We start from the raw sequence: 25185 nt of genomic DNA, 5'->3' as shown, positions 1-25185 counted from the left end.
AGGTAGGGAGGGCTGTGTAGAAGATGACGTGAACACTAAGCTATGTCCCAAAGAGAGGACAGCCTACACACTACTGGGTAACTTGTGTGTTTGTTCTTGAATATAATTAATAGGAAGCAGGTGGGACTGTCAGAACATGTTGTGTGAAACCTCTCTTGCTTTGCTCCACCATTGTGAAGAGCCAGCTCGCTGTCCGTCGGTCCATCCATCCTCTTCTGTAGTAGCTTGTCATGCACACGCACATACGCATCCCTTATAAATCATCCGTTCTACGCTTCATGTTCTCAGAATCAGATGTTTTTTTAAACTTCGTGAATTGGCAGTCTTTACAATCCACCCACAAATCATAGCAATTTTTGTTAGTGGTCTTTAAACCGGTTTCTTTTGTTGCAAGTTACAATGTGCTGACACTGAAGTCTATGAAAAGCATTCTTTTGATTAAATGGCAGTAATTTGTTTTTCCCAATATTCTAAAAATCAAAACATGACGGCAGGAGTGTTTCGGGGTGTACTGACAAGAATACGAGTTCATAAATCAACCGTAAAAACCTCAACTGTCCAGCTGACTGAAAACACAGATGGAAGGATGTGACAGCCAATCAGATCTTTCTCAGCCCATGTTGTCTCCACGTGTCGTCACATATCCCCTTGTTTTCTTTCCCTTTTGTTCCCAGAAGTAAAAGATTTTTGTTGAGACAAATGTTTTTCTGCACCGAAAGTGATATAAAATAAAACAAAACAAAACACCAGAGTTAATATTGGACATAAGCTGGACTCAAGTTTGATGCACAAATTCATAACGACACAGCCATAATAGGTGACCTTCACACATATAATCAGAACTTTTCTGTGGTTAGTTTTTACCCCCAGACTCCGTAAGTTTGAATGGTGAAGTTGCATGACATTTGTAGAAACCATGAGCGATTTACAGGGTGAATGTGGTAACAGCGCCGTCATTCATAAGAACTGCTAGCTTGCAACCAAGAAGAATTTGCTCACATAAACAATGCTCAAATGTTTACCACCTGGAGTTATGAATAGTGCACATAAATACATATGCACGGGTTGTTAGTTAGCAGAACGAGCATGCCTCCTCCTGCATACCTCAAACCCCAGCTCAGTGGTAATATTTCAGAAATGTGGGTTTATTAAAAAATCAGACTGAAGCACATGTCTTCTAGTTGACTGTCGCAGTAGTCAGTCTGCAGGGAAGGAAGGGATCAGCTCAGTAGTTTAGAAAGGACAGGACTGCGGCACTTCCAGTGCCTCAGTTCAGTTCAGTTCAGTAGTTACAAAGTGATGGTTTCCTGGGGCTGCTGACGTGTTCAGTATTACTTAAGAGTAAGTGATTGGGTAGAGAGGTTGGTTAAGTTAAAAAACAGCAACAACAACAACAAAAAGGTAAACCAACCAGACTGGCTGGAGAAGTGAGGTGTTAGTTAGAAGATGCTTTTTACTCAAAAGCAAGGAGAGTCACTGTTTTTGTTTTTTTGTTTTTTTTTACTGCATTAATCTCACATGTAAAAGTGTTACTGTACATGCCGAAAACGCTGTGTTGGCATGAAGGGTGGGAAATAAATAAAGACAAAGGGGGAAGGGAGGGGTAGTCATGGCCCAATGCTGCAGGGTGAGGACGAACGAGGGGAGAGTGGCAACTCTAGCTTCTTCCCGTGAGAGTGGACCAAGTTATCCATCAGGTCAACACGGGACACATTCTGCTCAGATATTATGTAGTTATGGGGGTAGTGGTTTGGAAGATAGATTCTTGTGCATGGTTTGTACAAAAAATGGTACAGAAGTATCCATTACTGATGTGCCATTACCCATTAGGGCTTGAATGTGTGTGGATGAATATGTTTTTGACTGCGCTTGTGTGTGTGTGTGTGTGTGTGGTGGGGGAATCAAGGAAGTCATGCAGGAGGTGGGGAGTTGAAGGTCCAGCAGTCAGCTTGTCTGTCTCACTTACACGTGTGTACGTCGTAGACGCGCACACACTCCTGACAGCTGACGTAGCAGCACCAGTGGAAGATGCAGTGACACTTCTCTTTGCGTTTCTCAGTCCGGGTGTTGTGGCCGCGTCCGCAGCACAGCAGGTCGCAGCCCTCAATGCCGTGCGACGACACGTTGCAGACACGATCGCGCGTCCCAAAGGAGCCCGTCTCTGGGTTGGGCTCGCAGAAATTGGGCGAGCCCTCGTAGTACACCAGGTCGCGCTCAGTGGGGTGCTTGAAGAAGGCGTACTTGACTCGCAGGGTCTCCACCCAGCCACGAGACTCGCGGTGCTTCTCCACCACCATCTCTGAGGCGCTGTCGTACTTGTCCTTCAGGTAGTCGCCCAGCATGCGGAAGTCCGGCTGCGCCCACCAGCACGTCTTCACCTCGCAGCTTCCAGAAAGGCCGTGACATTTGCAGCGCAGGTGCATGTGATCCAGGATAGTCTGAGAACGAGAAAAAACCCCAGAATAAAAGTCTGTGCGTGGGAAAATGTTTTCTCCCTTTTTCAAATGTTGCAAAAAAATGCTAGATGTGGCAAATATTATGCAAATTAAAACGCATATATTTAAATTTATATTTAATTCGTTATTTAAAAATGTGTCCGACAGTTCAAGAAACACATTTAAATGTCCTGGCGATTATTTCCCAGGCTTGAAAGGGTTAATATTAGTTTAGGTAGGCCACCTAATTGCAACACGAGGCTGTACTCACACTTGCCCACCTATTGTGCATCTGCAAGCCACTTTGTAACCCTCCTCTACCTCAGTGCTTCCTTTTCATACCGTTTCTCTGATAATCTGTGTAATTTCTGCTGTCAGTGTCTCTTCTGTCCTTTTAATAGGTCTTCTCACTACTTTCTTTGTCTTGGCTGCACATGGAGGCGCTGGGAGTCCCAGAAATGAACCATAAGTCCAAATATGAATTGCTGCAGATGGAAATGACAACCTTCTTTTGACTATAGTGACTGAAATAAAGTGAAAACCACATATTTGGCATCTCAGCATGCATCCAAGATTTTTAAGCTTTTCTAATAACACTTTTCCTCACTAAAGCATCATCTCTTGAGCGTCATGACTCTTGCCCAGAAAAGAAAATCTGCCTCATCCAGCTGGATTCAGAACAGATTTCACTGACAATCCTGAGTCACTGCATGAAAGGATAGTGCGCTTCTTAAACACACAGATCACTTTTTGTCTGTATATGTTCGGTATGCTCCAAAAAATTAAAATAAATTCTCACCTAGCCAATAAATCTTTAAGTACGCTTCTTTTGACAGAACGTTGGAGCTGTGAGGTTGGTGAGATTTTAACTACAGCTGTTGTCCTCTGGGTAGAAACAAGTTATGATTTTTTTTTCTCTTTGTGCAACGCATTGCTCTGAAGTGTAAAATGTGCTGGTCTTAGTTTGATAACTGTTTTGGAAGCTGCCACAACGGAACAAGATCTGGTAAAGCTTTATGCTCAGAGATTTAGAGTGAATTCGGTAATGCAGACTAACAAAACCACTAAAGCCTTGCAAAGCAGGCCAAGAAAAACAATATGCCAGTGGCTGCACTTTATTGAAGTGTCATGCAGCTGTGGAGTATGGAGGCTCTGCGCCGCTGCTAATTCTCTCTGAAGTTATTGGCTCACGTTGTGAGTATGCTCCCGTGGGGCGTGTTTTTATGTTTTCGGTTTTTCATTGTGTTGTGCTTTAGCTCAACAGCTATATTTAGCTGCAGAAATCCCCCAGCTGGGGCGGAAGGCAGGTGGCTGTGGCACCTCTGGGTGAGTAGAGGGGAGAAAAGTGGACCAGTGACATCACACCGTGAGCTTGTCATGCCAACATCAAATCCAAGGCCCTCGGGGCTAAATAACGAAGCGTGAGAGGGCCAGGTGGAGAGGACGGGTGACTCCTCTGACATTACCTCTGTTCAGTGAGCTCCTGTGGTCGCTCTGACTGCTGCTGTGCGCATCAAAGGGCTGTCTTGTTGCCGTGTGGTCCCCCTGTTTTGCCTCTCAGCGAGCAGCCTGTTTTCTCCCAGCAGTGACAGCAGCCAGTGATGTTTTAAGACTGAGCTGATTTGCTTCTTTTTTTCCCCCCTCAGCTCACTTGGGTTATTTGACTGTCGGGGAATTTCTCATTGGGATGCAAGGCATGAAAGGCAAGGTGTGGGGGCATGGCGGGTAGATGAATGTTGCTTAGATCAGTAATTAACCAGTCATTCAAAGTAGAGATGGCACGATACCACTTTTTTATGTCCGATACCGATACCGATATCATAAATTTGGATATCTGCCGATACCGATATGAATCCGATATAGTGTTTTTTAATCAACAAAACTGTTTTTTAAAATATCTTGCTGCATTTTGCAAGTCTGCAAGTTCATACTCAAGTTTAAAACAACAACTACACTAAAGCTATTCTGTTATACCTGTATACAAAAAAAATATTTCATAGTTCAGCAATACTGATCAATCTAATAAACTTAGACCTACACCATCCTCCCTATTCTGGTATTTTAAAGAGTACTTAGCGTAAATATTAAGCAACCTAACTAATAGGGTTCCAACTCCCAGCAACAACAAAAATAAATAAATAAAAAATAGGGAACCACCCCTCACGCGCCACCTCATGATGCTTAATCGACGTAATCAACCTTAATTTGATGCAGTGTAAAAAAAAAATGCACAGAAATCAATTATTTTTCAAGAAATATTAAATAGATTCAACATCTTTCTTCAACAAAATTGCAGACTGCACAGATGGTACCTTCCCAAAGTAAAAAGTACTATAGCTTACTAGGGTATATATATTAGACTTAATAGTCACTATATACAGTAATTGACTTCTATTCATTTTACATCAAATTAAAACTTTGGGTGTCAGATAATTATTTATTAAAAGCTCGACATTTTAAATGAGAATAAGAAAGAAAAGTATGTCTTTGTGCCCCCTTTTCCCTGTTAATGCCCTATCGGCCCCCCTGGCTAAACTTTGCTAGATCCGCCCCTGCACAGTTACCAGCCGTCAGCTACATAGAAAAAGATCCTGGTGTAGAAAGTAATATTAAATAAATTCTAACAACAGCTTATCAAGCTTAAACGTGCTGCTGTTGTTCAGCCGCTGGTTTCCTCTTTCTGGTGCAAAGTGGACCAAAAACAAACAAGACAGACGGACTCGCGACAGAAAAGCCGATCAGCTGATCATTTAAGCAGTTTCACGATTGAAGTAGCAGCCGGAGAGCGAGAGGCAGTCGCTCGTTAAGCTTAACGTGGGAATGCTTTACAAACATTCAGAGATGGACTTACACACTTGCTTTACTTCTCTCGGGGATAACTTTGTCGGAGATGAAATGCCAGGTTGCTAGCGAAGCTCCAAATGCTATCCAGACCACCGACAGGTCCCGCATGCCACAGCTGCTCTATCACGTGATGCATACTGCTCCGACGTGCTAACGTCGTTCTGAGGCGAGTTACGGCGTGTTGCAAGTTTTGTGAGGTGCTTTCGTGATATTTAATGGATCGGATTACATTTTTTATTTTTCTCCGATATCCGATCCAGTAATTTAGGTCAGTATCAGACCGATACCGATACGTAATATCGGATCAGTCCATCTCTAATTCAAAGTCAAGTGCTCGTTTTCAGATGGAAACTTGGGATTGTGAGGACAAGTCAAGTACCTATATCATGCCTGTCACATGAGCAATCAGTAATCCAAAATAGTAATAGTTTCACTCAGCTTTTTGTCCATTGTTTTTACATCACCGTGGTTAAACGTTGACCAATAATTGTAACTAACTAACATGGCTTATCAGAGTGCTTCATCTGACAAGTACATTTAGTCTGAAAACACATAAAACATGTAAGCTAATACTAAAACTGAGCTAAATATTCAGATAATAAATAATCATTATTTTTGAGATATTTTGTCATTTTTTCTTGAGTCTGAGGTTTCTTCCTGTATAAAGGGAGTTTTTCCTTCCCACTGTTACCAAGTGTTTGCTCATAGAGGTGCCGTCTGAATATTTGGTTTTTCTCGATGTTATCATAGGGTCTTTACCTTACAATCTAAAGCACCTTGAGGCAAATATTGTTGTGATTTTATACGATACAAATAAACTTAATTGAACTGAAAGTTTAAAAAAGAAACATTGACTTTGATTACCTGTTCTATCTTTGTTTTTTATGCTCTCTAACTCTTATTTCCAAGTGATCTTTGGGTTTAAGTTGTGCAACGACTTTGAACTTTTCCCGCAGTGTCAGTGTTGAACCTTACTTTGTTGTTGTGACTGGGTGAAAGCCAGGTTCTAAAAACTGGGGCAAACTCTTCTGAGATGAGTGGGAGCTCTTACAGTAGCAGGTTAATATCTGTGGTTTTAAAGGTTTTCATATGGATATTATATTGTAGTACCCACATATTTTTGGCTGGTTAATGTTATTTTCCATGTGAAAAGTAGAAAAATAACAGTGCAGCTCTGCAGGTTCCTAATAGTAAATGTGTTTACCGTGCGTCCCGCCTCGTTGTTGTGCCGATTCATTGCTGAGCGAGCGTCTGGACGGTTTTCTCTGGCGTCCGCAAACTCCCTGGACACCAGCACCCCAAACTCTGCATCCTCGCTGCAGCCACCCCACTTCCAGCCCTCCCCTGGAGGGCCCTTGTGGTGGGAGTCGCACCCACACATGGTCGACGTGCCCTCGGCACATGAGCGTGTCACTGCAAATGCAACGCCCGCTGAAGCTATAGCATGGACGAATGCTGACTCTCTGGTTGCTGAAAGAGACGGACGAAGACAGACAGAAAGACAGAGAAAAGGAGAAGGAAAGGAAGTGTGTCAATCTTATGGTAAACGTAGACAAGGTGATCTTTACTACTGCCAACATCCAGACAGATGTATTGAAAGGGATACCTTCAGGCGCTAACCTTTTAACACAACATTTCATCTTTGAGAAGGCACATTAATGGACAGGTATTTGCCACTGTAATAAAGCAAGAAGCCTATAGAAGAACTCCTTAACATCTCCTATATACAATATAATATAAACAATGTTTAACTATGTTTACACAGTTCTGATCATCATCAGTGACGTGGAAGAACCACCAAGGAACCTAACAGCAGAGTCCCTGCAGTGACATCAGCCTATTGTAGTCTAACGCTCAGTGGGATCTAAGTGACCCCCTGTCATCCCTGAGGTGTGCTGCTTTGCATCTGGATAGTGTTTCAGGAATGTTGTTACCCCCCACCCATTCCTGTTTACAGCCTAAGGCCTTCTGGTGAAACCTAGCAGTGTGTCAGGCTGTTTCTTCTTCACTCTGACGGATGGAGTTACGCTGTCTTTGAAGACAACAGCTTATTATGTAACCAGACACCATTGTTTCACAATCACAGCACACTTACTGTGGCTCACCCATTACACTCCACCAGATATAGAAAAACACACACTATTGGTGTCCTGTGACTTCGATTCCAAAAAAAGGTGAGGGGCTTTGTTAAATGAAAACACAAACAGATCCAATGATTTCAGAGCGCTTAACCTACATTTAAATAAAAAGACATTTTTTAAAGTTTGATACCAGCAGTGTTGGGCAAGTTAATTTGAAAAAGTAATTAATTGTAGTTACTAGTTACTGCTTCAAAAAGGTAACTGAGTTACAAGATTCTAAAAGTAATTAATTATTTGATTTGAACTCTACATTTCACCTTTAAAAACGATTTCCTTTGCCTTGTTTGGTATCATTGTTTTCAGCACAACCTCACGTGTCTGAATTTACAGTTATGTTTTCATTTTGGCATACTGTATTAACACAATTGATCTAAAATCAGACAAAAAACATAAAACCTGAGTAGAAAAAGTTACATTTTTTACTGTAACAACCACAAACATATTTAATGAATCATATTTCATAACTTTAAATGCAAATATAAATTGTCAATTTTAAAATATTCACAAGTTTTGCAAACAACAAAGTTATTTGCAGCTATTTACCTCTTACCCCTTTTTTAAATAACCATTTCAAACTATTTACAGAACAATCAGCTGTTCTGCTCAATAACATGCCACAAAAATTATTTGTGCCACCAAAAAAATAATTTCTGTCCACTATAAAGGAGAACATCACAGCCTGATACCTGCAGGTCTGACAGCAGCAGGTGTATCACTCCTGTTTCTACCTGGAGACAGCAGTCGCCTCATTGTTCTGACACACAACACAAAACTATCCACAACACTACACGCTAACTACACAAGACAACACATTAACTACACACTCCAAACATGCTAAACGTCACAAATCTCTCACATCTCAAAACTCGCTCACTCCTAAAACTTCCCCCTCTTCCTAAACAACCAAATGTCATGTTGTCATATCATTTTTTTTATTGGTCAACATGGTACATTTTTCCACCAACACGAACGGGCTGTTTTTTCTTCTTGCTAGCGCTGTCCTTAGACAGTAATCCTGGCGAAACTATTCAGGAAAAAACGCCGCGTATATATTGTTTATAGGTAGCGCCCAGATTACTTACAGCTACTTCTGTGCAACTGATATAAGATGCGGTAAGACAGTTCTGCTCAGTTGCCATTTCATATGACACCAAATGATTTCTCCCTGCACCAAGACTCTCTTACTGTGGAGCTATGATGCTGCAATATCCCCAGAAAGTGCTAAAAAGGGTGTTCCCCAAGTGTTGGCTGAACAGAAGCACCTGTATTCAGCATTAATGGTGCCCTTACAGATCTCCAAGCTACCTATTCTATGTGCACCGACGCCTCACTGCATCATTATGGATGCTAACCTTTGAACTGTGTACTAATAATGTTGGATGTTCTTCACTTTACCCTGGAGGCCATGATTTTCCCATAATTTTCAAAAGGAATAAAACATTTCTGATGGCCCGAACACGGGGACAGTTTTCCAGTTTGCATAAATCTTAAATGAACTCAGGCACAAACAAGTTGGCAACATCAGGAACATTTCCAATGTTGCCTCTGGGTTATTAGAATCGTTATAGTATTTTATAGTCCTTGTCCCACCTTTTTTTTAAGCATGTTTCTAGTTTTGGATCCAAAATAAAGAGATTTCTCTCTTAAAAAATCTGAACCATATTGCTTTAACACCATTAATCAATAGAATTAGAAATCATTGTGCAACATTTTTATTTACATTTTACCTAGCATCCCAGCTTTTTCCCCTCTATGATAGTTATACAGAACAGACCTTCAGGCTTTCAACAGCTGGAATATCTGATCTACGGAATTGCACGACTTGAGTTTTGAAATTTGTATGAACACGACTGGAGAATTAAGCTCCTATTTTGCTGACCACACTGGCAACTAGAGCTAGAAATTCTTTGATGGATCCACTGCCAAAAACTCAATGAGACCACTTAACAAGCCACAGACAAAGTTTACAAATGTTTGTCTGGAAGCTAGCCATATTTTCCCCACCCACAATTTGACTGCAGTCAGTGTCCCAAAACCAAAACCCTTTTTTTATGTTGGCTGCTTTTGAGAAAATCTTGAGAAATACAGACAGTGAAATAACGTTAATCAAAACTATGTTTGTTAATTATTTTTGATATCTTTTGTAAAACTGAAACAATAAGAAACTGTTTGTCTACACATTTCATGTTTATTGTTTATCCCTAATGAAAAGAGGTTTTCATCTAAATGTCCAATGAACGACACTGGATGACATACTGTCCTCATGTTGGGCATCCCTACTTGCCCTGGCAAGCCTAAGTGGGCCCTCCAAAACAGGGGCCTGTGAGCCCCGGGCCCCTGGAGCTCTGGCTGTTAGCCAAGGCTGGCGCTGCTCCTGCTACCTGCTGGGCCCATCAATCCGCCTTTGTTTCCCTTGTGTCACACCGTATTATCCACACAAAGGGTCCAGCGACTCACGCCCCCACAGCCCAGCTCTGCCCGGAGCTGGCATTCCCTAAACTCCCCAAGTCCCCCTCCTCTCCCACCAGCCACCCCTCCGCCAACACCCTGATCCGAAATCCCATACACCACCACCCACTGCAGCACCTCAACCCCCCACTTCCTCCAGGCATCCACCAACAGCACCACGGCAGCCAACCCACAGCTTAAGGTGGCCAGGGTACTGGTTGGTAGCTCTTGCTTCCCTAGCATGAGCTTCTCCATTAATCACTCCCAAAGTGGCACACTCTTCATCCTTACATCCTTACCTCCTTCCCTCCATCCTATCCTTCCCTATCCCACTGTGCACACTCGGGCTAGGTTGGGAGAGATCCCCTTTCAGCCTGTTTTCATGACAGAGTCAAAAGGGCGTGTGAATGGGGTGTCCGTGGGAGCTGGACTGTGTGAGGCGCGCACTGGCCTTCATGCACAGTAGGGGTTGAGCGGAGCCCCCCGGCCCTTTTCTATTGCCTGTAATCTCATTTGGCCTCCCCTCTCCCTTTTATTTGACTGAGGAGCTTGGACTGCTCACACTGCCCATTTCTGCCCAGATTCCTTCGCCTCTGACACACAGGCTAATTCATTTCCAATCAGCAACCTCACACGCAACACACAAACGTCTGCCTTTATAATTAGGGACTGGAAGGCCTTAAGCAGGACACCTGTGTGCCTTGTTTCCCACTGTCAGGTCTGGTGGGACTGCCTAATTGACGCAGATAAGTGTAGGGATAGTTTACACTTAGCATTCTGCGTGTACAGCACCTGATGGATGCCTCCAGTACATCAGCTGTCAGGTTTTGTTGAGAGATTTACCGCACTGACCTTCTTTCATGTACGAGTGTGTAAACAAGGTTGGGAAAAACCAAAAAAAAAAGCCCATGAGTTTGAAGATAAATGCAATATAGAAGATAAAGATGACTAATGTGTCAGTGCTTGTACCTGCACTCATTTCTCAGTGCAGCCAGGAAAGGTGGATATTATTGTAATTGCCCTAGTTAGTCGTTTGTCAGCAAAAGCCCAGGCAGCTCAGGCAGTGCTGAGCCTTAGGGTGGAAAGTGTTAAACACCAGTTTTGTAACAGCTTGCAGTAGCCTTACCTTCAAAGACTGCATTTTAAAGTTGGGTGTTGTTTGGAAGAGATTATTTAGATCCCTCTAGATCATTTTTTTTACTCAGTAAGCCTGTATGTCAGTACAAAAATCAGCATGAAAGATATAGCAACCTAAAAAAAAGTCCTACCTTTATCTAGAACAGGGCCGAAAATGGCCAGGTTGTCCTTGATGGTGGTGCAGTTCCATCGGCGACCCCTAAACTGGTGCTGGCACTCTTGGATCCCCAGCTTGACTCCTTCAGCGACACTGGGCATAATCTCAATGTAGTTGCGACAGAAACGCAGCTGTTTCGGTACGAGGCCGGGGATAGAGCCACACAGGATTGGTTGGGAGCCCAAAGATGAGTACTGCTGCCCCAGTGCCAGGGACCTGTGTCACAGAGAGAGGGAAAGCATCGTTAAGTGAGATCAGCACCTCTGTGTTAAACACACAAGTGCAAAAAACACTTATTTATTATTTTTTCCTGAGGATTTGCATCAAACCTCAAGACATATTCAGCAAAAGTGCCTAAATAATTGTACCCATTGAATAAATTTGGTACTGCTATCTGACTTTTAGGAACTTTGACATTTTTATTGTAGGTTTTATAAGCAAAAAATAAATAAAACTAACCTGTACATTTCTCACATTAGTTTGGTATTCTTTCAAAAGCCCTTCCCTGTGCTTCCCTCACATCTTCTGTGCCCTCTGTGAACTCAGTTCCACAATAGCAAGAGTGGTAACCTGCCAGGGAGGCCTCACTGAAAGGCAACCTGCTCTGTGAGTGGAGACTGCTTCTGTATTCATTAATCTCCCATTACACTATAAATGTAGCCCTGAGAGAGTACAATGATTCATACCTGAGTGTTTTATTGATTTATATTGTTTATACTAAGAGCTCCTCTTTATTTTGCTTCCTTTTTTCTCACCAGAGAGAGGAGGCTAATAAGCCCACTTCAGGGCAGGGATACAAGCTATTAGTACTGACTTCTCAAAGTGTTTCCACTTGTTAGCTTGCACAGATCTGCTGATCTAACTGATAACACACACAAGAACCTGTCTGTTTAGTTTGGGGAAAAGCCCCCTCGTGTGATTTTGAATATATGAAAACACCTGCCCTTGCAGTACCGTCATTAATTTGCGGTTGTCCTCTGGAGGTGATGTGTTAAGAACACTGATGGTGATGCACGAAGATGGCACGTCTGAGGCGATGCGCCTCACCAGAGGACTCGTGCAGATGTGTCTAAGCAGGGATTAATCACTGCCAAACAGTCGAGCTCAGCATGTGTTGCCAGAAACCATTATAGTTTCACTCAGGTAATTAATTTTAATTGCTTTCTATTTCTCTTGAAATAAAAGACAGAGAGAAGACGTGTGTGTCATGCCCATGTTTTAACACGCTTTTCATGTTGACAAGCTCAAACAAAATTTTCTTCCAGAAGCTCTCTTAGATGCCAGATTTATATTTCTTGTTTATTTATTTCTATGCATAGCCTTTATCACCCCATGAAAAATATGTGTTTGAATACAAGCTTGCCCAGCTGCTAATTGTTTTGCAATGTATGCATGTGATTTGAGTGTGTACAGGGTAAGAGGTGTAAAGATGTGCTGGCAGTTCACAGGAGTCTGCAGACTCTGCAGCACTTAGCGAGTCTGACTGGACAACGTGGCGCTGGAGGCCCTTAGAGGATCACGCGGGAACAATTGATGCCGATCAGATCAGAGCGCCACTCGGGATGACCTCAGGACACCCGCAGGGCGCAACCCAATCATAGCAGGCACTGACTCTGACAGATGAGTGCAGTGCAGTGCCCCACCCGAACACACAAGTGAAGCCATTGAAGTTGGGAAGAAAAAAAAATCGGCTCTTAGATACTCATGTGCACTTCTACATGAAGCTCCCACCAAACCCCCTGCACCCACATCTTCCTTCTTTATACTGTTTTTCATCTAAGCATTGGTAGCCTTAGATTAATATTTTGCCAGGTATTAAGAGTTACTAGCGGAGGTAGCATTCTGGCACATGAAACTGTTTTGCTTTTACAGACGACCTAATGTAATTTGATCATCCCATAATCAGCTGAGCCAATTGTGTTGCTGCTGTGAGGTTTGTGACTGACACAGATACACAATAAACAATTCTTATGTTTCACGTGGAAGCTCATAACAAAACTTGATCTGATACTCAAAAATTATCGAATGCTGCTACGCACAAGGAAAAATACGCTTGCTGTCTATTAATAACTCAAAGTTAACATGCCATTTTCTACGATTTCATGTTCCCATGCGGAGCTAGTAATTTGATAGTGCTCATCAATCTCCATTCATGTTCTTGTCTTGAGTTTACCCAAGCGAATGTAGCCACATTATCTCATCTGCCAGTCCCAATCCCACCAACATCAGAGTTCAAGTGTTGCTGACTTCACTCCGTCTGGTGACTGAGTGACTAAGGACCTTAATTACACTGTCTGCTAGATGGGTTGCTGCCCATTAATCTCTCAGTCATGGGATAGACCAGAGAGGATGATGAGCCACTAGATGAATGCTGGTGTCACATGCTCCCCAACAACATCAATGAGCTACCTCAAAGACAAATCTCTCTTGCTCAAGTCAGATATTTATGAATCAGACCACTGTGCCATTCAAAAGGATGAATCTGTTTGCTGTGGTGGGCAGGATTTCTGATGGAATCAATTAGCTAACCACATGGGACTTTGTGGTGGACATAGCGTGTTTAAACAACAGGCTGTGGATCTGCCAGGCTATTTGTCTTTGTTTGCAAAGCATGTGCCTCGCTTGATCCTTATGGATAGATAAGATGAAAGGGATACGTTATTGGCTAGGTGTTAATGAGAGTTACAAGACTCATTGTGCAAACAGACAAACACGAAGATGCATGCACAGAGACCGCATGTGTGCACTGCTGATCCTGCCTGCTTTGCCTCACTTCTCGGAAGCTACGCACAACGTGTCTCAACCGAGTGAGGGAGCAGCAGACGCAGAGACCTCCAGAGAGGCAGAATGCCGGGGGAATCTGCTGCAGGGGATGAGACGAGCAGAAGAGCAGCAGCAAACGGCAGGGCTTGGCAGGTGCATGCCCGGGCACATCCGTGTGGGGCCTCTTCTGGCCTGGGGGTTTACAGCTTGGTTGGGGGTTTTCTCAGTATCTAAACCGGACTGATGTGAAAGTATGATGGGCCACTGGAAACCACAGAAATGAAGCAAAGGAAACAAAGGGATTCCACCACACACCTTGCTGAGAAATGGGAATTCACGCAATCAAGACTATAACACTGTCAACAAAAACTTTTGGCTCAGCCACTCCCAGTGCAATAAAGTCACTACTGCAGTCTCTGCTGCTTGGGGAGGAAATTTAGGTGCAAGGCATGTCTTTATTGCACATTTTAGTTCTTGTTTTGTTTCTGAGCAAGCTCAACCTGAATAGAAGAGTCGACTCATGTGCTGTGTCGTGGGAGGTCTGCGTTACAGGGTTCAGTGTGTGACAGCTGCCTATATCCAGGGACACGAAACGTACCAGGTGACCTTCTGAACTTGTTGAAAACAACATGACATTTGACCTCATTGCCGTTAGCACGATGTGTCCACAGAAGTTCATGACCAGGGCCGATAAGCACAAATCTAAGCAGCTCGGGAGTGTTGCTCTCCAGCCTGTTTGCCTCGTTAAGCAAATAGAGGGTCATTATAGGTGAGTGCCCACAGGGATATGAAGGTGTAATCAAATGTGACTTCAAAATGGCTTGTCAGACTTTACCAGTGTTGAAATACACAAATTTACAGATTAGTGTGGACAAACCTGCCGCGGGCACCTTGCGCTGTTTGAAGACTTGTTACATTGGTGTGATAATTCTAGACAGTAAAAGACAGCATGACTTTACAAGAGCATGCACCAACAGAGGTCGTACAGAAGAGCTGAAATTCAAATTTCATAACTATTGAAGTTTATCTGTCAAATTTGGCACAGATTGCTACACTGTCACTTTGTGTAATCATCAAAATATTATTCTTTGTGTTCATTATGTTAACATCAGGGCTACTAATGTTATCACTCAGCAATAATAGTGTCACTCATATTAATCTGTATGTTTGTTTATTGTGTTTTAAATATTTTCTGTAAATTTGTCAGGAAGAGCTAATCCCAGATTTTGTGTTTCTCAGTAATTAAGCAAAATTGTTTATTTATTTTTATTATTTATTTATTTACATATGGTGTAAAAAGATGTGCTTTGTCTTGACTAGAAGCATACTGAAGAAAAAACTCTTTTTTGTACTTATATTTATTAATTATAACTATTTGACACAACCTGAACAGAGGAAATTAACCAAGCTGTTTCATCTAGCTTGTATGTTTTTAGCTTTAAGCTAACAGATAGCTCTGTGTATAGTCATCCTACTTTTAAAGTAAAAGCATTACAGTATCGTATACTACACCTTTAATTGTTCTGCTTTTGGCTTATAGCCACAGTGAAGCGTTATTTTAACAACAAGTTGGGTTTTCTTAGCGATCTCTACCATGTGTTGGCCTATTGTTGGTGTGCTAGTTAACACGCTCAGTCACATTTTGCTGTTTTGCTAAAGCTGAAAAACTAAAACTTTAACTGATTAGTACTAGAAGTACAATGACCCAAGCATGTTGTAATTTTACATTGTTGATCAATGTTTAAAGCTGATTGATGATTACAGGCTAGTGTATTTTATGTTTATTATATGTTTTGCTTGTAAAATGTGGAAAGTAACAATTGCAGCTATAGTTTGTAAGTCTAGTTAGTTAGTATGCTAACCGTGGCTGTGCTTGTATATATGCTGGTAATGATTTTATTGGTTTCTAATTCCAACACAATCTTTATTTACAGTACATGGCAACAGATGAAATGCTAAATTTGCATTAAACATATTTGTAAATGTCGTGTAAGATGTCAGAGAGCAGGTAGAACTAATGGTGCATTTGTCTTCTTTAATTATAGAGGCCTGCAAGTATGTTTGAGTTTTTATGTTTGACTCTGTAAATTATTCCAACTAATCAAATTGTTCTCCTCTTGGGCAGTAAACTAGGAAAGTGCAATATGCAAATCTTTAGTATACCTACAACAGTGGTATACTAAAGATGCTACAGATGAAAGATTTGTCATTTACAAACAGATCTGATGCTTTCTTCAAACTTTATTAGAATCTATAGAAATCCAATATTTGTGCTCTTAGTGAGAATTGATAATAGGTACCCAGGCCAGTAATAACCACTGGTTTATGGGACTATTTGTTGTCTTAAAATATATCTTTTCCTCTTGCTTTATCGGTGTCCATTAATATGTAAGGCACAATTAACACCTGAAGGTGATCTGAATGCACCTAGAGGCTGTTTACTAACCCCCAATTACCAGACGTCAAACCAATACAATGTGTTAGGTGTAGTGAGGTTAAATGGTAACGTCCAAATAGAACAAACATCCTAAGCCATCAGTTAGAAAATAACCAAAAATAAAGGTCCAGTTTAAAATCCATATGTAAAGTTAGCATGTCTAACAAAACTACACACAATCATTGGATAGTGGAGTGGTGTGGGAACATTCCTCCTGTCTTCATGAGATCTCTATAGTAGGCAGATCCGAATTTAACACTCGAACCCTTAATCTTAAGACAATATTAGGAGACTATTGCTGGTATATCTTTTATATAATTTGCTTCTTTTGTGTTCACGGTTCCAGTAAAGTTCTGTTTGGCTTATGCCTAGATAGCATAAAAGATGGATGTTGCTACTGTGAGTCAATTGCATTCCTTTTAATGGCCAGCAGGAGGCGACTCCTTTGGTTGTCAAAGACTACATAAGTCTATGGGAAAGCTGCCCTCAGTGCCCTTTCTCCGTGACCTCAGTAAAGATTTTCCTCTTCACTTTATGGGCTCCATCGCTAACTTGAGGGTATATCAAAGACAACATGAAGTTTATTTTGCAAATCATTGTCATTGTTGGAGACAGAAAGGAACGATCATGCTCACTGGGTAACATATTGTAAATTACTCGTCATTAGCCAGTGAGCGTGTGATGCTTCTATTTCACGCTCAGATCCACCCCTGCTTTTCACATTTGGTCTCAAAACACCAACATGTTGAGGGCAAAAACGCTCAGCTCGAGATAACATTTCCCTAACCACGTTGCTTTTATGGTGGGTATGAGTTACGGTTGAGGATTAGGCCAGAAAAAAGGGTGCAGTATGTAGCAGAAGACACCCACTCTCTACCAGTGGATGTCCCACATTATTAGCTATGCTTTTTGCACGTCGATGCAAGCTGATTTCACATGGACTTCATATTAGGGAGCTGGAAAGTTAGATATTTGTTCTCATATGCACCTCGCTGACATGCTAGTACAGTTCAGGGCTGCAGTGGCTTTTCTCCATCAAATGTTTCTTTAACATCTGAGTTCATAACACTGGCTTTGAGTTGCAACATATGGCTTTCTGGTCCTCTTTCTCAGCTTTTGGGCTACATCTACATCCACCTGTTATTGTTATCAGTGCACCCTAATATTTCACTCTAAAACCAGCCCTGATGTGTTCCAATTGTTCTTAGCCGTGTCTGAATAAGTTAACTTATTTCGCATAGAGGAACTTTATAGATATTATAGTTGTTTTGTTAGCGTATGCTGGGTCTGTGCCTGAAGCATTGAGTCCCATGTGTGTTGTGTCACTTCTTCTGTGAGAGCGACGCTCCTCTGCAGTAACAAACTGCAAGACTGTTGTTTGCATTAAACTCTAATCTGCCTCCGATATACCGCTATATGTTGATGCTGCGGCTCAGCTTGGGAGATTTGCCTGGAGGATGTCACATTGCTAAACGAGGCCGTAGCAAAAGCAGGCGGCACCGTGCGCCAAAAACACTGCCGTCGGTATCTCATCTATGAATCCCCCCGACAGAATCCACAGAGAGATAAAGACACTCGAAAGAGAGTAAGTGGGCCAAGGAAAGTTGCCGGCTTTGCCCGAGGATGGGACTTTTCCTGGTGGAGGCTGGAATGCAAAGCTGCTATCTGTGTTTTGTTGTCTTCTCTTTTTCTTCGGCACACTTTTGATTTGTAGTCCAACAGCTCCTGGCTGATCAGATAAAAAATGACAGGACCCCTGAAAAATGTTCAAACCTGTTCTGTCTTTCTACCTCCTTCTGCCTCCCCTCCTCTCCAAGTTCTCTCTGCAGACTGCTGCGGAGCATGCGGAGTTAGGACAAGGAGCCCCTGCAGTCACAAGTATGGAGACGTGCAGAGGGAAACTGAACATGGTGTAAACTTGTGAACCTCCCTGTCAGGAAGAGAATGAGAGCAGCAATAGCTCTGCACTGAAGTGCTCTGGGGAGTATAAGGCACTGATAAATGAATGTCAGAGCGGGAACTTGGCATCTTTCTCTGCTGGTAGGTGGACACAACAGAGTCTGAGCTGTTGTCTTGAGAGGACAGAGCTTATTTGAGTCCTGAGGGAGTGTTTGAATGAACCGCAACTCAAACAGCGCATTGTCCCCAGCTTCTCTTCATGAAAGGCAGCTTGTTGGCACTCCTGCTCGAATTGTCAGCGGCAATGCATCTCATGCAAATCATAACTCACACTGAACTGTTGCAAATCTCTTACTGTATTTCAGGAATTTCATTGTGGTCATTTCAGACACCACAAATTGTCTTTAAAAGTAATTTTAAAAAATTAATGGCTTTAATTAAATAAAACACGGTTAAGAAAGCCCGCCGGTTCACACACACTTCACTCAGAGCTGCTGCTGCAGTCTGAGACACTGCCCATTTCTTTGGACCTGCTGTTGCAAGACCATGCAATCTTTATGCAACTTTTCTCTCCTCTACACGTGTGTCAGTCTGGCAACTCATTGGCTGGTCTGGTGGCTTAACCTCTCTGGCAGTGTTTAATTTTTCAGGGCTGTTGTTGTGGTCAGAAAATCTTAATAGCAAATAAAAAAAATATAATAAAAAATACTAATAATAAACTGAATTATTGTCAGAAAATATCAGATGGTTTTTTTGCTGTGTATCTGCATGCAACCAGAGAATGTTCAAATGTGACTGATTAGTAAAATTCTGGCAACAAAAGGAAAACAGAAAGCTTTTGGTTCTGAAAATCTTTCAATGAAACATTCCTGCGTGATTTACTCGATCTTTTGTTGTTGTTGTTTGGAGAAATTTTTAAATTTTGTGGTTGCAAAGTAAAAAGATCTTCTATTTGAAATGAGACCCCTTCTATTTTTGAATGATAGCCTCCTCCTTTTCTCGCTGCATCTGCCAGGCGTTCGGCTGACCTGGTCAGTGACCTGAGGGCTTTAACTGAACACAGGCTGCACAGGTGTGATCGGCACATCTTTGTCACTGACCCTGTCTGTCAAAGAAATTGCTTGCCACTAATAATTGACCTCTGTAACAAGCCACAGAGGTGAGATCAGCCAGGTAATGAAGACTTTAAATAATGTGTGCATGTGCGCCTCCACACGTGTCCTCTAATGATCTCTTCGCCCCTGGCCGTTGCTGTTTTCCCTTTGAGTAACTGTGCTGCCCTGTGGTTTAAAGCAGCTGATAGCCATGCACCAGGGGGACTTTGTCATTTCCTACAAGAGCACATCCCATGTCCTTTGGTGGTGGGAGAAGATTAGGACTCGCCGTCGCTGCTTTGAAACTCCACACTCCTTTGAACCTCTTACCTTGCTCGGTTTTGCCTTGATAGTGTCATCCCACAGTCTTGTTGCGCTGGGTGAAGTAAAGTAATGGATCAGAAAATAAGGGCAGCAAATCTTTTAGTGAGTGACTGAATCAAGTTTCATCAAGTCAAATTTTTCAGTCAGTTTCAAAACCTCATCTTTGAAACACGGTTGCAAACATACAATTTTTTTCATCTGCTAGAAGAAAAAAAAATTGCTGGCTGCAAGAAAAAACAGAAACGTTAATGCTCATGTGACACCTTCTGCTTATGAGGGACGGCCAATCAGAAGGAAATAGGCTTAAATGGCTTGTTTTTAAAAGACAGTGTGTGAACCATGAGGCTCCACTGAGGCCCAGCGTACGTCCAAGAATAACTCTGCGTAGCTGGAAGTGAGCATAATGGGTCCCTTCAATGCATATTTAGTCATATTACAGATGCTTTAGGATAAAGGGAATCTTAACATTTGTTACATAATCATACTTTTTTTTTTTTTTTAGAAATGTATTATTGTTTTGTACCCAGTATCCCTGTGGACGTCAATTTCTGCTGAGACATTTCTCTTAAGCTTTAGCCCTAAATTGCCTTTGACCCTGGCCCTATGGCAGCCTTCAGCCGTTCATAATGGAACCCGAAAGTTTCTTATGAATTACATTCTTATGGATTTTCCTGCTCTTTTCTTCACCTTCAACTGCAGAATAATACCTAAACATCCTTGATCTTTTCAAACAAGACTTGCAGACGGGAGGATTTTCTCGTAGTAAGGATCATTTAAGTGGCCCCCTTTGCCAGCGGTAGGGGTTTTGGAGTTGCGGGGGGTGTCACAGCCAGATAATGACATTCCTGAGACCAGGAGATGGACTCTAGAGCCCCATTTAAGCTGCTCAGGTTGAACCGGGAAGGAGATCTTGAGAGGTATGCCACAGATATTATTGAGGCCCCAGTGGTTTTCGAAACTTCCACAAGTAATGCAGATTGAACCAGGAAGTTGTATGTATCCATAGCGAGCTCCAAATGTTAATTAAAGGGCATTAAATGTATTATCTGGCACTTGTAGGAAATGGAATTTGCTAGTTTTTTGTGTCAATGTTGCAGATTTATTTTTACTGCTTTATTGTCTCAATAATTCTTCACCTGAATGGAAGTTAAACTAATAATGGTCACCCGCAGTTGCACTTACTGCTCATTAAAGACGATTTTCAAAAACATTTAACAGACTCTTGCGTCATTCCTTCATCTCTTTCTCTGTCATTCCCCTCTTTCTTTCTCCTTGCCATTGTTCTCTATTTGATTTCACCTCTCACAACAGCAGCTATGTAAATTTAAAGTAATCTTTTAATGACAAAGAGCACGGACAAAACTGACAAGAGGTGTACAACTTCTCTGCTTTCTCATGTGGATTTAGCAGCGGTGATGATAACAGAGGATCAGGAAAACAGCAGTTATTGGATTTAAACATCTTGTGGCCGAGTTAAAACCGATAATCACTGCCGGTGCTCGATGGCTGGAGTCAGTTCAGCTGAGGTAATTCATCGCTGAGAGTGGCTGTCATCATTCACTTAGAGCTATCACTGTTTATGCAAGGAAAACAAACACACTGCTGGCTGCTGTTCTGAAAATAGATGAGATCCTACGCCACACTAACTTACGATTAGGAGTATTAACAAAGCTGGCGTTTAATAAGAGAAACATATTATGTCATCGTTCTTGGGTTAAAAGGTGAAAACAAACCGCGGCAGTAAGTCTAATAATAAGATCTTTATTTCATTTTTCCTTCACCACACAGAGAGCATGGTGTTGTCAGATAACTGGATAGAAACGCTGTGGAACCTGTGGATTATGTGAGGTCACATCTAAGCTTCGAGCTTTTATGACTTCTCTCAAAACCTGATGTACAAACTCGCTGTTTTTCCAACATTCTTGCATTTCAAGAAGGCAGTTTACTGCTCTGTCTCTCCAAACCCTCCTCATTAGTTTGCTATGGCTTTTCTCTCCACCACACCTCATCCTCGTCCACGCATATCTGCATATCACTCGAGTTATTTATGCTCTGTTTTGTTTTCAACACCCCATCTTGTAAAAAAGCACGGCTGCCAGGCATAAAGCAGTCAAAAACTCCTCTTCCACTCAAACCCGTCCCACCTTGGCTGGAGAATTTATGGCCAAGTCATCGCCCCTGAGACAGAAGCGAGGAAGAGGCTGCCTGGGCCCTTGCTGAAACTCGGCACCCTCTTGTTTTTGATGCACCAGCTCATTTTGTCACCCTTTGGACATACTCTATACCGTGGGGATGGTGCCACTGACGGGTCCCGTTCCTCAGCACCTGCCCGGTCACCTGAAGCTACCTGTTTCATCTCAGCTTCGCCTCCAGTAACATCTACCCTAGCCTACACTTCAGAATTTGTTACCCAAATCAAAGGTAGCGCGCACTGTTAAGGTTCAAACATTACACCAGTGTCATGTAAGCTCCTTGAACAGAACAGCTGCAGGTAATTCACACAGAGAGAATCCCGAGCTCTTTGTCACTGTTGTCTTAGGGTTCTTGCTGAATCCAGGAGTGGGTGTAAAGTCCTCTTTGCCATTAACACTTCAGCCCTGTGGCCTGTGTGCTTGGCAGCTGCCTGCTCTGTAAATGAAACCAGAAGATGCTCGCGGTTTGGACAGCACCACGGTGGGACCACATGCTAGTTGGGCTACTAAAGTGCAGTAGCTCTGACAAGTATTGTGTCGGGTGCCAAAAGAGCTTTGTCATACGCCTACACAAATATCTCCAAAATAGAAGCTTTATGTTACAAAAGAAGACCAGGAGCTATGAGGTCAGCTGCATGTCGCTGAATCTGTAATGAGATAAACCTCTAAATTTCAGTTGCTGGTGCCAAAAGCGATCTGGGATAATTTAACAAAGAGTAAAACCCTGCGGCACCTAAACATATTGTCTCCTCACAAATCCGTAGTGGTGGGGGTGAATTGTATTGCAATTGAAGTAAAATGTCCAAAATGTACCGATTTAAGCGCAGCCTGTGCCCCGTGGTAAACCGCAAATTTGTAATATTTTCTTTTTTAATTGTACGGGACTTTGTCAGTCCCAAAAATCTTTTAGATCCACTTCACGGCAGGTTTTTTTGGGGGGGCCGACGGCCTGAATGTAGAACAGTGACGCACAATAACAAACAAAACCAAAATGACGATGATCTTATAAGCCATTATTGTTGTACTTCCTAAGGCACTCCTAAAATTACATGGTTGTATTTCAGAAAAGAAATTAATTATGGTTTATAAATAGGGGGGGCTGTTTTTTGAGGCTTTGTTGAGTTTTCATGCGCAGCATCAGTCCTGTCATTGTCCCTGAGTGAAAGACGCAATTTATGTATTTATGAATGACTTTAACTGTTATGTGCAAATACTCCGAAGTCCATCTTTTGCTGTTGACATCAGCATGGTGACCACTCGCTGAAGTATTTTATCCCCCTTAAATTAAAAGAAGACACCCACATTTGAATGATTTAAACTAAAAATTCACCCTTTTTTGCATCATAACATACTCCAACGTGATAAATAGACCTGAATGTGCAGGGGAAAAGAACGGCAAGCCTTTTCCGTTACACTAGTATTTGAGGTTAAGATTCTTTGGACTGGGCTGGAGAACATTTTTCCACGCAGTCTACTGAAAGTGCACATTCTGCCCTCTCAGAAATGATCATTTGACCAAAAAAAGTCTCTCTCTCTTTATGCAGCTATAGGGTCTGATGCTGAAACTGTGGATTCGTACTCACCACCAGATGGGATAGCCTCCAAGCACCCGTGAGCTGGACAACCACACACACATCAAATATCCAATCAGATACAAATCCATGAGGTAAGCCTTGTAGTGTGTGAGAGGGTAAGTAGATCAATACATAGAACTTCCAGTAGGCAATGAAGAAGAGTTTCCAGGAAGAGAAGCTTTAGGGCAGCTTGATTGTTGAATGAGGGGAAAATTAAAATGATATTGAAGCAAAAAAAAAAAAATCTTCCTCCTCTTTTCCCCCCTTCTTTGAGTCGGGCCAGGAAAGTGTGTCTGTCTCCTAGTAGTTAAGAGAATAAGTGTCTCTTACACACATGCACACACGCTCCTACCCGTCCTCTCCTTCCCTCCCTCTCTCTGAGGTTCTTCCCTAAGGTAGATATATTTTTCTCTCTCTCTCTCTCTACTTTTTTCTCCCTCAGGATGCCTCATCCACAGGCCCAATATTAAGAGGGGGGGTGGTGGGGGCAGCAGGGGGAGAATGAGGTTTGGAGATGTCAGCTGGCAAGCCAATCACAGAAGATGGCCTTAGGTTACGAAAAAAAAAATTATTATTCGTTCCCATCTGTCAATCACACGCCACCCCCTGGTAATGTGAAAAAGAAAGGAAAGAGTGAAAAGAGAGAGGGAGGGAGGGAAATGAGAGAAGGAGGGATAGGGAGGGACAGATGAAAAAGGTAGAGTTGAGTTGTTGCTCAACTTGCTTAATCCCGGGATCATCGGGAAAAAAATGATCCCCCAAAGTGGTTTTGGAGGTAGGCGATGTAGCCCGGCTCCTGCCCAGGAGGAGCCTCACACACGCTGACATACATGTTGACACGTTGATTTTTTCGGGGGGGTTGCGCTCTGACTAATTGATCCGGATACATGTGCGTACAGTGCGCACACACACATGTCAACACACGCACGGGCACATATACAGTGAATTTTCTAAATTGTTGCCCGCCCTCCCCAACAGGGGAGGACATAAAAGGGAACACAATAAAGCCATAAACTGTGGCGGTAGCTGGGCCAGGCATGCAGGGGTTATATGCTTCAGCGGCCCAAAGGCGACACATTTTACATCAATACCATTGTCATTCTGATGGGCTGTGGGGCAAGCAGCCGTGGGACGGGGAGGAGGAGGAGGGAGTGGAGAGAGGGAGATAGGGAGTGAAGGAGGAGGGTGGGATGCTTGTGATGGACTTAGCCTGAAGTAACCACGCATTTGATTCACATACAAGGAAACTGATCAGCACCAATGCAAACAAGATAACCCAGCAGAGATCAAACAAACCCAGTTGTAGTGATGATAATCTAGTTAAAAGTTTCGTCTGAAGGCATTGTCAGGTGGCTATCACGGGAGGAATTACCATCAAAGATGCGAGCACTTCAGAAGCGACTTATCCCTGTAAATATCTTACTTAACATCTTTTTTTTTAAAGAATCCCTTTTTCTTTGAAATCAGGATTATTTTACTTCTAACTAAAGTGCAGGAAACATTTTTTTACATTCTTGCCATGTGAATATTCAAACAGACAATTTCAGACCCGAGGAATTCTTGAATCAACACAATAGGAATGTGAGTGAACACTTATTAAAAATTAATATACAAGCCTGGATAGATAACCTGATGGATTTCACAACAGATTGAGAATGCGGCGCCATATGGAAGCCAGCATTTCCTGGAAATCCTGTTTTCAAGTCAGAAAGCTCATCAACTTTCAGAATGACCTGTTTT

The 25185-nt window shown here is 42.4% G+C and overlaps 1 protein-coding gene across 2 annotated transcripts; it reads right to left on the bottom strand.

The window, feature by feature from the left end:
- Positions 1 to 610: 610 nt before the first annotated feature.
- On the bottom strand, positions 611 to 23534 carry wnt3 (wingless-type MMTV integration site family, member 3). 2 transcript variants are annotated; one of them, XM_085361018.1, is made up of 5 exons: positions 23455 to 23534; positions 11137 to 11378; positions 6484 to 6749; positions 1963 to 2438; positions 611 to 707 (listed from the first exon to the last, which is right to left on the bottom strand). In XM_085361018.1, the coding sequence occupies exons 1-5, from the start codon at positions 23532 to 23534 to the stop codon at positions 611 to 613; spliced, it is 1161 nt and encodes a 386-aa protein (XP_085217144.1). The 2 variants fall into 2 exon arrangements, with proteins under 2 accessions (XP_085217144.1, XP_085217145.1); XM_085361019.1 differs by lacking the exons at positions 611 to 707; positions 23455 to 23534 and adding an exon at positions 13502 to 13523 and having other exon boundaries at positions 1959 to 2438; positions 11137 to 11379.
- Between the last annotated feature and the right edge of the window lie 1651 nt (positions 23535 to 25185).

This window comes from Diplotaxodon limnothrissa, linkage group LG8 (assembly GCF_057381915.1).
Source record: "Diplotaxodon limnothrissa isolate DT_005_m linkage group LG8, D_limnothrissa_male_GT1.1, whole genome shotgun sequence".
NCBI lineage: Eukaryota > Metazoa > Chordata > Actinopteri > Cichliformes > Cichlidae > Diplotaxodon > Diplotaxodon limnothrissa.
The sequence above is the reverse complement of the archived record's forward strand: the minus strand, read 5'-3'. Positions and strand labels throughout refer to the sequence as shown.

What these genes read in the sequence shown, in the direction of transcription:
- wnt3 (XM_085361018.1), bottom strand. Translation starts at nt 23,534, where the DNA reads ATGGATTTGTATCTGATTGGATATTTGATGTGTGTGTGGTTGTCCAGC. An exon ending in GGAGGCTATCCCATCTGGTG is followed by an intron (nt 11,379 to 23,454) that starts GTGAGTACGAAT and finishes TCTGTGACACAG; the next exon opens with GTCCCTGGCACTGGGGCAGC. An exon ending in ACAACGAGGCGGGACGCACG is followed by an intron (nt 2,439 to 6,483) that starts GTAAACACATTT and finishes TCTCGTTCTCAG; the next exon opens with ACTATCCTGGATCACATGCA.